This window comes from Leptodactylus fuscus, chromosome 6, assembly GCF_031893055.1.
Source record: "Leptodactylus fuscus isolate aLepFus1 chromosome 6, aLepFus1.hap2, whole genome shotgun sequence".
NCBI lineage: Eukaryota > Metazoa > Chordata > Amphibia > Anura > Leptodactylidae > Leptodactylus > Leptodactylus fuscus.
In genome coordinates this window covers 10,556,704-10,573,172 of record NC_134270.1, presented here as the reverse complement: position 1 = coordinate 10,573,172, position 16,469 = coordinate 10,556,704, and the positions used below count along the sequence as shown (strand labels likewise).

Sequence of the window (16,469 nt, the reverse complement as noted above, 5' to 3'; positions counted from 1 at the left end):
TTGCCAATAGCGTGGCGGTGCCTATCCCCAGGTAGCTCCTAGAAATGCACCACCGCGCCATCCGGAAATGCCCCTATCATTAAGTAATGTGGCGAAGCAGAAGAGGAAGTCATTGGGTCTGTCTGCAGCCCAGACAAGATTTAGGACACCTGAGTGACAATGCGGCTTCTGGTGGGGAAGGCGAGCCACCCTTCAGCTCCCATGGACCAAAATATATTAACCATTGCTGTCCCTCGTCCACATAAGATTATAATTCCGCGCACACGACTACAGGCATCACAAGGAAATATAATTAGAATATTTCAGCCTATCTCGTATATTTCTATAGTCCCATTTACATGAAGCAGTTATTGATGCAACGCGGACAATAACGGGCAATCGTGCGGATAATCAGACTGAGCAAATGAGGTAAAAATATCATCTGTCATTTAGTAAATTGATTGTATATCCATAGATGTGAAACCATCCCGGCGCCTGTAATGTGTCCTTACAACCGTTATACGGCTACTGCCATACATAGCCACTCTATCAGAGCATAAAGGGCTGCTATTGTTATGAGAACAGCGCCACTCTGACTATAGGCAGTTTCTGGTACTGCAATTCAAATGCTGCAATGCCAGTCACGGCCTGTGGACAAAGGTGGCGCTGTTTCAGGAACATAGGTTAGGGTCGCCCGAATCAAACAATGCTTTCCACTTGTGAATTGCACAGATATTGATGTCTTTGTCAGTAGGCAAATTCAATTTTTGGAGCAACGAGAGTGCTGCCATTGCCCCGAAGAGCGTATTTGCATATTGATATAAAGCATATCTCTGCAACGGTTGCGGCAATTCACTAGGGAAAACGCAGTTTGATCCAGGTGACTCTAACCTATCTATCTGCAGGCCGGGGTTAATACTCTGGATTCTGCTGACCGACTCCATTTAGGTTGAGGCCCCACGTTGCAGAAACGCAGCTTTTTTTGTTGCAGATTTTACTGCATTTGTTTGAAGGCTCGTTCACATCTGCGTTGGGAATCCGTTCGGGGGAGTCCGCATAGGAATGCATTGGCAAGCGGTGTGCAGTGAAAGCACACGGACCCCATAGACTATAATGGGGTCTGTGTGCTTTTTGCACGGTCTCCGCACAGAACATGCAGACAGAAAAGTAGTTCACGATCTACTTTCCTGTCCATATAACGCGTGCGGAGGCCGTGCGGAAAGCACACGGACCCCATTATATTCTATTGGGTCCGTGTGCTTCACTGCACACCGCTTGCCAATGCATTCCTATGCAGACTGCCCTCAACGAATTACCAACGCAGATGTGAACGAGGCCTGAGCCACAGCGAAGAATGGCATGGGAAGAATCTAGAAACATTCTTATACTTCTCCCATCTGCTCAATCCACAAACGAAAAAAAGCTGCATTTCTGCAACGTGGGGCCAGAGTCTTATGGTAGGACTATCCCCAGAGCAAAGGTATAGGAGAGACTAAATAGCCCCCAGCTAAGATCAAAGTGGTTGTATATGATTTTATTTTTCCAAAAACAGCGCCACACTTGACCCCAGGATGCATTCAGTATTGCAACTATGGACAAGACTATCTCTGTATTTAGATAGACATTGATGAGAAGACACTAACAAACTAGGATAAAGTGAGATGCCAAGCGCGATCCATTTCACCTTCTACTTCATTGGTTAATAATTAACACAAAGTAAACTCTCGGATGATCAAGTATCAGACAGCTGATGCCCGGAGGTCGTTGCACTACAGCGGTGGCCATGACACATGCACAAGTGGCGATGCAGAGATCAATGGTGACAACTCAAAACTATTGTGAAAAGAAAGATTAAAAAAAATTTCCATTTCTCTTTTCTTCATTCGCAAATGGGGTTGAGCTGATCTTGAGATTTCAAAATCCGATTTCCGATCATTTTCCAGCCGATCACGATCGTGAAATTCGCTCGATCGGGATCCGATCTTTTCCGATCCCGATTGCCTAACCCTAGTCAATGCATCTCTATGGGAAAAGTCACTTTTAGGATTGAGTTGATCTTGATATTTCAAAATCCGATTTCCGATCATGATCGTGAAATTTGCTCGATCGCCGATCAGGATCCGATCTTTTCCGATCCCGATCAACCCTATTCACAAAATATAAACTACTAACCTTTCCATTTCTGATAGCATTCTCACTTTACAGCTTTTTCTACTCAGCTTCTGAAAACTTTTGGACAGTGCTGTCAGTAAGAGATTTCAGAATTACCGTTCTCCACTTTTGTCATCATCGACCGCTCTCCACATGCCCCCTGCCATTATCTGCGTGCTCAGTTTCTCTGTTTTCCCTTGTACCTAGCGTTGTGCGTCTGACTGGCAGAGATCGACTTGCCGTGGATGTCCCCGTGGACCATTTCTCAGGGTACCTCAGAGAGAATTACATTTCCGAATCCCAGTGTGACCATGTACTCTCTCTTTTCTGACATCTCCCCTGAGGAAATCAAGATCTATCTTTGTAAGTTTTGTAGAGTCTGGGTAATGTCTCATTCCGCACCTCAATGTGGCTCTGGACTCTGCAGCCATCTGTGAAAGCTTCGGCCGAACACCCGCCTACGAATTAAAGGATTACTGAACACGCTGCCGTCTAGATCATATCCAAATACAGTAAAATTCCATTAATCTGGATTACGGAATATTCTGGATTGTTTAAGTGTTGGATTAGAAGATTATCTGGATTATGGCATGACAGATAAAAGGAATCTTAAATATACGTTGAGGTTTCGGCAGGGGAGTAACGCATCACGATGGAGAGACTCAGTTGGTTATGGAGACGGGTTGAGCGATCGGGATCGGGAAAGATCGGATCACGATCGGCAATCGAGCAAATGTCACTGATGATCGAAAATTGGATCAACCCTACTGCATATATAATATACAATTAGGGTTGAGCGATCGGGATTGGGAAAGATCGGATCGGCCATAGCGTAAATTTCACAATCGCGATCGGCTGGAAAATGATTGGAAATCGGATTTTAAAATCGATCCTGAAATCTCAAGATTGGCTCAACCCTAATGGAGACCTATTTTACGACAAGGCTTCCTCCATAAGGGTAAATTCACACGCGGGTTTTTGGACTGGATTTTGACGTGGAGGCCGCCTCAGAATCCGGTACAAAAAACGGCTAGCTGCAACTGGATGCCGGTGCATTGCAGTCAAGGAATTCCGCTCCAGATTAGGCCCAAATGAAAGGGCCTAGTCAGGAGGAGAGTGTCGCGCTGTGGCAGATACAGCTATGGAATCCGCAACAAGAATGGTCACGTCATGAGTGGCTCCCATTGAAGTCAATGGGAGCTGGTTTTGCCAGCGGATTTAGAGGTGGATTCTGTGTCAAAATCCGCTGCCAAAAAAACCTGTGTGAACTTATCCTAAGGGTAAGTTCACACAGGATTTTTTGGATCGGAACCTGAGGCGGAGGTCGCCTCAGGTTCCGGCCCAAAATACGAGTAGCCGCGACTGATTGCCGGTGCACTGCACAGGCATCCAGTCGCGCACTCCACTCTGGATTAGGCCCAATGAATGGGCCTAGGAGGGAGAGTCTTCAGGCCGAAACGGCCTGAAGAATGAGCATCTCGCTTCTTTTTCCAGGAGCTGGAACAAACCAGCTCCCGGAAAAAACACCTGAACAGCTCCCATTGATTTCAATGGGAGCCATCTTTTTGTTCAGAATTTTGACGCGGATACAGCCTCAAAATCCTGACCAAAAACCTCCGAGTGTGAACTTACCCTAAAAGAGAAAAACATCTATAGATACATCTAAACCAAAAACTGTTATGTCAGTCCAGGTAGCTGCAACGGGGCTAAGGGATAGCAGTAGGGAATCTCGCCCTGCACTACTCCCACTAGCTATCCCGGTCCCTGCCTCACGGGTGTGGGTCGGCTGTACTCAGGCTAAGCCTGACCCCGACAGCTCCTCTCTCACTGATACCGTAGGCCTAGAGGGAAGTGGGAGAAGGAATGCCCTATAAGACCTCTAGGGACTGGAGACTAAAGGGGGTCACCCCTAACGAACAAGTGAAGCTGCTACTGACAGGGACTGACAAGGGGGTGCGCTGACTAACAACACAAGCAGCACACAGGAAAAATGTGGGAAAGGATTCCCCCAAACCAATATGGGAAGGAACCTTACACTAGGAAACAAACACAGGGAAACTGAGTAGAAATCAAAGGATAAGGCAATTCACTCACACAGTCAATTATACACAGAGGGAGGATTGGTGAACACAGAAGGGAAAACACAAACCAACTCGTTCACCCAAAACCTCCCAAAAACCAACCACGGAACTTCCTCTATCCAAGATAACCACCTACTCCTCCTGCTAAGGCCTAGCTCTGTAAAAGCGACACTCAGCACAGAACCATGGGAGGCATGGGTTTAAATACAGAGTAGAGACCACTCCTCCCAGGTGCAAATGGGAGGACAGACTAATCAACCAGGAGATAAAGCTGCCTACCAGCAGTGCGCGCGTGCAAGTCAGAAGGTGTGCACCAATACTCACGACAGGACAACCCCGCAGCTCCAGGATGCCACCCCAGACACTGCGCAGCCAAAAACTCCCCAGGTAAGAAAAATAGAAAGCAATGAACCTAAATACTCCTAACAAAAACCCCTTCAAAAAGAAACAAGACGCATCCCCGTTCCTTCAGGAGCAGTTTGTGGTTTGTATATTAAATGTTGGGAAGACATTTGGCTCAGGCTACACGATGACCTTGTCTGTGACTATGGGTGACCATAGATCACCATGCCGCCTTGTTACTCCTTCGCTAGATTATCTTACATTATACAGATACAACGCCATACTGATATGTCCCCCGTTACCATGACTCGAATTAGGTTAACCTATTCTCATAAAACCAATTCACGACATGTTGGCAAAACTCTTGACTGGCTGCAATACCTAAGACAACCACTGGTTGGACACATACGACACATATAGCATATCGCCTTGTGACAGAGTATCACTAAATCATGTAGTTCTGATAAATTGGATATCTTATGACACAATATCTGGACAAGTCCAGCCAAGAGGGAAGGTAAGCAAGATACGAGTGTATGTGACAAGGAATAACACGCGCTGAACTGATGATGGGTCAGGGGGTGTAGGGTGTTAAATTTGGTTAATCCAGCTCTCTTGAGTGGGATCATGTCAATCTCTTCAGGCTGGCCCTTTAAGACGCTCCTACTAATACAGCTCTATTAGCAGTCCCTAAGCACCGGCGGTAATGATTGCCACAAATACAGACGAGGCTGAAGTCTAAATAAAAGCGTATTAAAAAGACGGTGGAAATGTGTAATACCGAAGTCATAACAAATTATGCCTCGCTGTACATTTTATAGGGCAATTATACTCTAACGACCCGACCAGATTACAATTTGTGTCAAGATTCTCCACACAATATACTTTACCGAGCGTCGAAAACTTACAAAAGAACAAAAAAAAAACCCCGACCTGATCCAGACTATATAAAAAATAATAGAGTGAAATGGTCGCGATATTCGGGGTTATTTAGTGTGTGCAGAAAGCAGGACGGCCGATGGAAAATACTAAATAACCTCGCCGGGTCCGCAAATATTGAAACAGTCCAAAGATCAAAGTTGGTTGCAAAAAAAACCCAAAACACAAGGCAAGCAAATAACTCCGGCGAAGCAAAAAGGAGAAAACTGATGGAATTATTTATACAACTATTTTAGTCTGGAGCCTGGAGGTTATTCCACAAATTGGCCACTATTTCCTGTAAAGCGTCCCGTCCCGTGTGACCGTCGTGAGGCCTGGTGCACGTGGCGCAGGTTTTCAGGACTGGGGATGTTGCGCTGTTTTGATGTTATATGTTGGTCTATGGGATTTTATCACGCATAGTGCAGTGTGTATACCGCACTGCTATACCCCATGCTTTGTCCATAGAGTTCAATAGGAATGTGTTTATAGTATATAGAGGTTGTCCTAGCAAGACAGCAATGTGCAAGACCCCAGCCTCATGAACATAGATCCCTGATCGCTAATCTGATGATAGTATCCTCGTATGTCCTAATACATCCTAATACAATGAGACCTCTTTGAGACCACCAGGGCCCCCTTGCGCTACCCAAAACAGCTCTGACCTATCAAGAGTAGTAGAGGATCCTCCACTGGACTCAGGGTCTAACACAATAATGGTCCAGCAGAAGACTTCCAAATTTGAAGGGTATTATGGTCAATTTCCTAGGGGCTGGAAGGATAGGCCTCAAGGATTTTATCTGGCGGGCCCAAGGAACCTTAGGGTAAGTTCACACTGGGTTTTTTTGGTCCAGAACCTGAGGCGGATTAGACCCAATGAACGGGCCTAGTCTGGAGGAGAGAGTGTCTTCAGGCCGAATCATGAGGTGCCTCGGCCTGAAGAATCTCGCTTCTGTTTTCCGGAAGAAATGGCTCCCGGAAAAAAACTCCTGTGCGGCTACTATTGATTTCAATAGGAGCCATCTTTTTGGTCAGGATTTTGAGGCCGTATCCACAAAAAACCCGTTGCGAACTTACCCTTACTCCGACACTGCATTAACTCTTTCAGCAATGTGTGCCACAGTTCCTCTTCCTTGGTATCAAGCGTTCCTGAAAAACTAAGTCCAGGCATCGGGGGATGCGAAGGCCCGAACCTGAACTCAAGCATAGGAAATAGGCCTTAGGGTCCATTCACACGAAGTAACGCCAGGCGTTTTTTGTGTGTATTTTGTGTGTATTTTTACAGCTGTAAAAAGCAGTCTCCATTGAGTTCTATAGTAAAATGCTGGCGTTTTTTTGCGTCCGTAATTTTACAGGCGTATTTTACTATAGAACTCAATGGAGACTGCTTTTTACAGCTGTAAAAATACACACAAAATACACACAAAAAAAACGCCTGGCGTTACTCCGTGTGAATGGACCCTAAGGCTGTATTCACACAGAGTAACGCCAGGCGTTTTTTGTGTGTTTTTTGCACATAGCGCCGCGTTTACGCCGCGTAGCGCCGCGTTAACGCCGCGTATACGCGGCGTTAACGCGGCGCTACGCGCCGTAAACACGGCGCTATGTGCAAAAAACACACAAAAAACGCCTGGCGTTACTCTGTGTGAATACAGCCTTAGAACAAATCTGATGTCTGGAAAGACCTAAGCAACTTTATATACTAATGCCGTTTCATTGACCAAGTTTGGGGCAGGGAGACTTGGTTAATGCACTGGTCAGATGTGCCGGTCCAGGCCTGGCTCAACTAAACTGAACGGCGTTGTGTTTGGGCCAAGAAACTCGTTCCACATATTGGGCAGATTTACCATCCCGAACACATCTCAGCTGAGCCAGGATCAGATTGGTACATCAGGCCAATGGATGGACCAAATTTCCCAGCTCTAATTTGATCATGGCCTTAAAAAGGTAACGAATAGTCAGTTTTTGAAGCTGATATGTTGGAAGCAGGAAAAATGAGCAAGCGGAAGGATCTGTGTTTGGGGCTGTCCTGGCCCGGATCTGGTACAGGTGAACTAAGCTGACATGAATAGGTTTGAGCTGATCTTGAGATTTCAGGATTGATCGTGAAATTTGCTCGATCGCCGATCGGGATCCGAGCTTTCCCGATTGCTCAACCCTAATTGTATATTATATATACAGTAAGGTTGAGCCGATCTTGAGATTTCAAAATCAGATTTTCGATCATTTTCCAGCCAATCCCGATCATGAAATTTGCTCGATCGCCGATCGGGATCCGATCTTTCCCAATCCTGATCGCTCAACCCTAGACATGAGTACATCATTCAATACACTGACCGATACCCATGGCCTAACATTCTTCATTTCACCTGTCAGTGGTCTTTATGTCATGGCTGTATACTCTATATAGTATTGAGTCATGCCATGGCAGACTGAGAGTGACAAACGTTCCTGCTGTAAAGACGCTCCAGGCTGGCCGCCGACCCTCACAGGTGTCCTGGCAGTTCCCGCTTATGATTTAGGATCATACCGTAAGCCTTACTGCAGTAAAACCAGCGTTAGGAGCCGTGGACAGAGGCCAAACCTCCTCCACCTTAAATTTATTAGGACGATTCGGTTTCATAGCCCTGACATATAATGTAACTGTAGATAAAAAGCAGGATTGGAGTCTCCGGCAGATTGCGAGCCGCGTCTTCCTTATATAGACAAGTCTGGAGGATTTCTGCATCTTTAGAACAACGGATCCAAGACCAGTTTAGCGAGACAGACGGCAACGGATTTACCTTCAAACTGCTGGTGCAATCCAGCTGGGGAGCGCTGGCACCCCTCGCCGTATAAATGGTCACAGCTGAATCGTTTGACAATCGGACTAAGACCAAATAGGCCGCTGCCTGGAAGGCCATCTGCGGCGAGGCCTCCGCGCCTGACACCTCCGTGATGCAAGTAATCACATACGCTGGCTCGGTTCTACTCTGCTGCAAGTGCTTTGGTGTAAAGGAAGGGACATATACAGAATCCAAATTCTGCTGCCTGTCATGTCCGACCCCCTCCTGGCGCTGACCAAGAGTCCTTAAAAGGATTCTATCATTAAAATCGATTTTTTTCTGGGTACCACGTCGGAATAGCTTTAAGAAAGTCTATTCTTCTCCTACCTTTAGATGTCTTCTCTGCGCCGCCATTCAGTATAAATCCCGGGTTTTTGTCGGTATGCAAATGAGTTCTCTCACAGCACTGGGGGCGTCTCCAATGCTGCGAGAGAACTCTCCAGGGCCGCCTCCATCTTATTCTTCTTCGTGTCCGGCACTGGCTTCAAACATCTAGGCCTCGGGCCTAGGGCAAAGCCGACTGCGCATGCCCGCTACCACAAGAAAATGGCCGCTTACACAGTATTGTAAGCGGCCATTTTCTTGTGGCCAGCAGGCATGCGCAGTCGGCTGCCCAAGGCCTAGAAGTTTGAAGCCAGTACCGGAAGAAGACACGAGGAGAGGCCGTTCCTGAAGAGGATGGAGGCAACGCTGAAGAGTTCTCTGACAGCATTGGGGACGCCCCCAGTGCTGCAAGAGAACTCATTTGCATACTGGTGAAAAGCGGGATTTCTACCGAACGGCGGTGCGGAGAAGACATATAAAGGTAGGAGAAGAATAGTCTTTCTTTAGGCTATTCCTATGTGTTAGGGACAAAAAATTGCATTATAATGATAGTATCCCTTTAAATTGATTTTAAAGGGGTACAGAACATCAATAAGTAATCGCTGGGTACTCTACACCAGGACCCCTGCCAGTCATCTGCTTGTAGAGGCTGTGGCTTCTTCTCTGTGCCAATGACATCACGTTCGTTGGTAACATGTTATAGCTGCAGCTCAGTCCCATTCCACTGAATGGGGCTGAACTGCAATACCAAACCCAGCCACTAACATATGTGTGGCACTGTGCTTAGTATTCAGGTGAGTGCTTCGGCCTCCTCAACCAGCTAATTGAATAGGGTCCTGGGTGTCAGACCCCCACCGATTACCTATTGACAACCTATCCTAAGGACCGGTCATCGATACATACAGTTTGCATAATCTCCTACAATGTTTCACCAGTTTTAAGATCTCTACTTGCCGTCAGGGGATCCTTCTTGTTTCCTGCTCACATAAAGGCGTTGCAAAGATTAAACATGGGGCCACCGAAGACCCCAACCCACATCCAAGCACATATTGATTTATAAGGACCCCAACTAGTTCCTTAAAGGGGCATCCACTATGGGGAAGAAACGCCTCTTGTTTGCAGCAACACATAAGAGTTTAATGACACCGAAAGAAGAAAGATGGAGGCCGCTGTGATGTGAAGCCAAGAGGAGAACGGCGGCGGCAGACGATCAGGAATGGGATCACATGTTTGCGATTATCCGACAGCCAGACCCCTGCACAAGCAAAAGATTTATTGGCCAGCGTGTTCTTTTAACTGTACGCTGCTGGGTAGTCCACAGTACACACAGGTGGCATTTAACAGGATCCTCAATCATGTCAAGGACTCATTTCCTCCTGCCCCCAAGACGTGGCAAGCGACTGCCCGCAAGGGTAATGGGCCATAGCATGACATATCTAATAGCTGCAATGTTCTTCCCCAGAACCAAGGCAATTCCTATCCTTGCAATATTCAAATGAGTGGCAATACCAGATATGGCCACTGAACAAGGGTGGCGCTGTTTTTGAGCAAGGAGCCAACCCTTATTATATGAGATCTGATCCCATGCATGGAGTCCTAACATGTCACCTCCTGCTGCCATTGCGGACGTGACTGGTCTAAGGCAGGTCAGATCCCTGGATATTGCCATCTTAGCATGTATATATCCAGGCTGCAACTTATTCATTGGCATATAACTGGCATAGATGGCATCTACGGGTGAGTACATGTTTTATTTATAATCTTCAGATATAAAATGATTTATCTGTCTTTCCACAATTAAATGAATAGAATGCAAGAACTTCAGTGTAGACTGACACTTAAGTCTATGGAGAGCTGAGACCTGACCCATGTGTGCACTAGTTATTGTCATTTCGACTTCATATGGATGGAGGACTCCTGGCTGCCATTAGAATACACCAGACACAATCACCTATACAAAAATGTACAGATATCACCATAAACTGTGCTTATAAGCAAACTCAGCTCTGCTACATCAGTCCATAGCCTGAAGAGTAATGTAATGAAAGCAATGCAGCCTAGACAGTATGGCAAGGAATTGATTCCTGCTTATGTACACTAATAAATATGGCACCGAGCCAATTATCAATCTACATGCACAACGCTCGCTATTTATAACCATATGACACGCAGCAGGTGACAATGACACATTAATACAGAAGTAAACTTGTAATACTGCGCATATAGACGGTGCGAGCTAGGATCTGCTGGAATATCATCTCTTTGTGATATGGAGAATATCATATACAAGTAACAGATGGATATACAATACCCTCAAGGAGCAAACAGGTGGGGAAAGGACTTAGAGGAGGGCTCAGGGGTTACTTTCTTCTTGCACTAGTGAATGAGGGCGCCACATTGAATGATCATGTATAGAGAAGGAGCGGTCCATAAGGGGGCTCTAGTTAAATAGGGGAGGGTCCACTGATCAATGCTGTAGTTAAGCATGGGAGTGGCCCACTTTTCAGCCGTCGTTAGGCATCGTAGGGCTCCACTGCCCACTCTTCTAGTTAAGCATGGGAGTGGTCTACTGCTCTGGTTAAGCATGGGAGGGTCCCACTGTGCATTGCTCTAGTTAAGTATGAGAGGGTTCCACTGTTCATTGCTCTAATTAAGCATGGGAGGTTCAAATCCATTGCTCTAATTAAGCATGGGAGGGTCCCACTATTCATTGCTCTAACTAAGCATGGGAGGGTCCCACTATTCATTGCTCTAACTAAGCATGGGAGGGTCCCACTATTCATTGCTCTAGCTAAGCACGGGAGGGTCCCACTATTCATTGCTGTAGCTAAGTATAGGAGGGTTCCACTGTGCACTGTTCTAGCTAAGCATGGGAGGGTCCCACTGGTCATTGCTGAAGCTAAGTATGGGAGGGTCCCACTGGTCATTGCTGAAGCTAAGTATGGGAGGGTCCCACTGGTCATTGCTGTAGCTAAGCATGGGGGAGGGTCCCACTTCTCAATACTTTAGCTAAGCATGGGAGGGTCCCACTGGTCATTCCTCTTTCTAACACTCCTCAGATCTCTCCCTTCATCAACGTATTTACAGGCATCTATTAAAATGAATGTCTGTCCGTGTATGTATACAGTGATCCGTTACAACGACATTCCTGAGGTGAGGTGAGTAAAACTTGTGGTTGTCTGGGTATTGTTGAGTGGAGGTCTTCACTGGAAAGTCACCCACTATCACCTCTATATAAACTGACAGGGCATATGGAGAGACGTTCCACTCAATGGGCTTAGTCTCAGGGCACTGTCAGACATACAGTATATACTAAGAAAACCATCCTGTGTATACTTCACACTTACCTATATGGTTGGACTTGAAAGACCAAGAGAAAGTCCACCATAAAAAACCATATGATTAATACCAATAGGCCATGTATACTACTATATACCTATACGATGGCAGATATCAGAGCCTTCAGTCAGAGGTACAATGTATGTCAAACCTTACCAACATATAAAGAGACTAGAATACAGTGTGATCAAAGCCATACGTGGAAAGTGTCAATGTCCAGAAGAATCTTAAACCCAAATACAAACCCATCTTAGAACTTTGGGTTGGAGAAGACGACTCATGAAGATGATCACTGATTGTCACCTGCTCCTTGACGTTTTATCTTATTCTGGAAAATGCAACTGAGTTTACTAGATAGTTACATAGTAGATGAGGTTGGACGAAGACATCAGTCCATCAAGTCCAACCCAGCAAGAGAAGAAGAGAAGACCATCAAGAAGATGTGAGACCACCACATGGACAAACCATTGAGAAGACCCAAACAGATGACGGGACATTCTGAAGACACTCTGGTCCTATGGCATGAAGGAATGGAAACCTTGAGGGTACCGAATAACAACACTAGTGAGGACGATGAAGTCACTGCTAAGGTTGGCAACCCAAGAACACAGACTTTACATGCCAAGCGACTTGCCAAAGAGATGACATCACTGCCCTAAAGATGTCGCGGCTCTGTTAATATACTCTAGTCAGAGGATAAGGTGGGACGTTAAGATCTCCCAACCAACGTCTTGTCACACCGAGACAGGATAGGTCACGTCTCTAAAATTAGATCAAAAACAGACTGTCCAACCCCGGGGGCAATGAACAAATGGCGGGATCTGCAGATACAGCGAAAAAGTCAAGTGCTAGTGACATCTTATAGATGAGAGAGACCTTGCCCCGTCACATGGGATGTCCACAGTCACAGAGTAGTGGCCAAAAATCTGAATGGAGAGTTGTGTCTGCTTGCTCCTTATGTCAGCAGACATCCTTATAGTAGGAGCAAGTCCTGGACACCTGTATATAAGACACACTGTATACCGTAGACCAGTCATCTCCTACCTGTGGCTCAACTACACTCAGCAGCTGAAGACCACGGTATGATAATATTCTATAGAATAAGTCTACTACTAAAGCCAAGGAGCCATGTCTAACTTAACTCCTTCTTAACCCTAATTAATCCTAATACCGCCCCTATGCCACACTTGCTGAGATCTGAGGACTTTTTTGCTCTGGTCCTGACTCCGAGTTGCTTTGTGTGCCCCACTGACATGGAGGGAACCAGTGATTACATTATAGACACACAATCCGGCGGGGTCACACAACGTATTACCAAAATAAATGCAAAATTGCGGCAAATTTGCAAATGGACTGCACCATGTGATATACACCCTTAACAAAGTCACCAGGGACCCCCACTGAGGAGCCCACACACAAATCGTCAGATCTCAGCTTCCAGAACATCTATAAGTAGGACACATGGGAGGTTTATTGTGGTTTACACCTGGATTTATGGTTTCCAGCACCGTTCGGCCGGATATCTTCAGGTTACCGGCTATAAACTTCAGCCGTGGTCCTCAGAAAAGCAGCGTTAGGTTCCTGTCCTCATGGGTTGTGCAGAAGACGCTGGATACTGTATGGAGTATGTTCAGAATACCAATGACATGCTGTGAGGGATACTGAGACACGACTCTTAGCAACTGATGGAGTTTGTTTGTCACCTTGGTCATTATTTTGTCACCAGACAGGTGCAGACCCCACTAATACAAGGCGATACCCACAACACACACATAGACACCCACCGAGGCATCATCCTAGACAATGCACATTGCTACTAAACTTCCACAATATTTGCAATGGAATGGATACACTGTTGCACCAGCAAATGCCTGAATCCCATGAGTGCACCTGCACCATCACATACTGAGCCTCTCACTGAGCCCTGGCATCAATGCCAACCCATAGTACTAACCTTGAGCCCAGGCTGGGCACAGCAGCACCCCCAGAGCTGCCATCCATATCCAGATCTGCAAGTACGCTCCAGACATTCCTGCTGTAATAATCCTGAGTGTGGAGGTTAATAAACTGGGGGTCTTGCACTTGGAGGGGATGCCAGCTACTCCCCCAAATTCCAGGCTGTTTCCACAACAGAGAGGTGGCAATGGCTGCACATTGGGTGCAGGAGAAGGATCAAGGTCCTGTAGGATTTGTGGGTCCAATCTGATCCCCAGATCAGTGAAGTTTGATGCACAGAGTCCTGCTGTAAGCCCTATAGCCTCTTCCAGTACAGGAGAAAGTTTAAGTGCCCTGCTCCCCAGGATGGGCAGTGCATTGGGGTGGTAAAGTTTTCCTATTGATCCTGGAGAAGTGTCTTGTGCAAGGCTCTCCTGCTTCTTCTTCTCCACTTGCTTGTTCCTTGGCTGCTCTTAGCTTGCCTGCTGCTCCATGGATGGTGAGCAGGGGAATGCTGCTGCTGCTAAAGCCCAAAGACCTAGGATAAGGAGGAGGGAGAGAGGGAATGACAGGGGAGGAGGGATGTGCAGTGTACAATAGCAAGGACTGCCACCTAGTGGCCGCTCTCTGGTAATGCAGCAGTCATTTGTACATTCAAATGATGACATTTCCAGTAGTTAGTGCACAAGCAGCAGCTGAGAGAGAGAGACACATGCACAACATCTGAGGGATTATCCAGTCAGGAGTCTTCTTCAGAAAACAGGCCAACCTTTTGGAAAGTGCAGGGCAGCTAAAACAGAATGAAGCTGTCTCCCTCACAAAAAAAGGGGCATGCATGTAAAATGTCGCCCCTAGTGCAGATGTTACCTGGTCCAGGTTGTATTGTTCCAGTGCATGTAAGAAAAGCGCTTGTAGAGACAGCGCCACTCTTGTCCATTGACAGTGTCAGATATTGCATCTCATCAAAGGTAATCCTGAAATACCAGACACAGCCAGTGGACAAGGATGGCAGTGTTTCTAGAACACTGTGTTTTGATATTTTGGCTAGAATTACTTGGTGGCTTTGGTCTGACTCCCATTGCATGACCAAAGATTGCTGTTTTGCTTTGCAACTCGTTCACCCATGTCAGTGCATCGCATCTTTAAGAGTGCCTCGACTGAGACTTCAAGATGCAAAAAGATGAAGAACTGTTGTCCTCAGATCCCTGTTCTGTAGAAGACCCATATTCCAGTGGTGAACGCGCTCCCTGCCCCACTGTGGTCATCTTTGATATTACACTGTTTGCCTTCTCCTTGGATGTTATGGAAAATGAAAATCCTCCAAACTCTCAAAAAGATTTCTCAGGCAAAGCGCCTAAATCCTTACATCTCCTTATTCCAGCACAGTCCTCTGCACCTCTGGGGGGCGTCTGTGACAACATTGTCTGGTGAGGTGTCCACAGAGTAGAGGTGAGTATTAGGGGTCTGGTCTGGGGTCTGTATTAGTTTAGGGGTCTGGTCTGGGGTCTGTATTAGTTTTGGGGTCTGGTCCGGGGTCTGTATTAGTTTAGGGGTCTGGTCTGGGGTCTGTATTAGTTTAGGGGTCTGGTCTGGGGTTTGTATTAGTTTAGGGGTCTGGTCTGGGGTCTGTATTAGTTTAGGGGTCTGGTCTGGGGTCTGTATTAGTTTAGGGGTCTGGTCTGGGGTCTGTATTAGTTTAGGAGTCTGGTCTGGGTTCTGTATTAGTTTAGGAGTCTGGTCTGGGTTCTGTATTAGTTTAGGGGTCTGGTCTGGGGTCTGTATTAGTTTAGAGATCTGGTCTGGGGTTGTATTAGTTTAGGGGTCTGGTCTGGGGTCTGTATTAGTTTAGGGGTCTGGTCTGGAGTCTGTATTAGTTTAGAGATCTGGTCTGGGGTCTGTATTAGTTTAGGGGTCTGGTCTGGGGTCTGTATTAGTTTAGGGGTCTGGTCTGGGGTCTGTATTAGTTTAGGGGTCTGTATTAGTTTAGGGGTCTGGTCTGGGGTCTGTATTAGTTTAGGGGCCTGGTCTGGGGTCTGTATTAGTTTAGGGGTCTGGTCTGGGGTCTGTATTAGTTTAGGGGTCTGGTCTGGGGTCTGTATTAGTTTAGGAGTCTGGTCTGGGTTCTGTATTAGTTTAGGGGTCTGGTCTGGAGTCTGTATTAGTTTAGAGATCTGGTCTGGGGTCTGTATTAGTTTAGGGGTCTGGTCTGGGGTCTGTATTAGTTTAGGGGTCTGTATTAGTTTAGGGGTCTGGTCTGGGGTCTGTATTAGTTTAGGGGTCTGGTCTGGATTCTGTATTAGTTTAGAGATCTGGTCTGGGGTCTGTATTAGTTTAGGGGTCTGGTCTGGGGTCTGTTTTAGTTTAGGGGTCTGGTCTGGGGTCTGTATTAGTTTAGGGGTCTGTATTAGTTTAGGGGTCTGGTCTGGGGTCTGTATTAGTTTAGGGGTCTGGTCTGGGGTCTGTATTAGTTTAGGGGTCTGGTCTGGAGTCTGTATTAGTTTAGAGATCTGGTCTGGGCTCTGTATTAGTTTAGGGGTCTGGTCTGGGGTCTGTATTAGTTTAGGGGTCTGGTCCG

General features: G+C 46.4%; 1 protein-coding gene across 2 annotated transcripts in view; it reads right to left on the bottom strand.

The window, feature by feature from the left end:
* The window catches only part of SDK2 (sidekick cell adhesion molecule 2), a 495,641-nt gene extending 481,251 nt beyond the window's left edge, over positions 1-14,390 (bottom strand). For both annotated transcript variants that reach the window (XM_075279361.1, XM_075279362.1), the window contains exon 1: positions 13,914-14,390. In XM_075279361.1, the coding sequence (XP_075135462.1) occupies positions 13,914-13,989 (76 nt within the window). In that variant the 5' untranslated portion in view covers positions 13,990-14,390. The remainder of the gene's footprint in view (positions 1-13,913) is intronic.
* Positions 14,391-16,469: the final 2,079 nt, after the last annotated feature.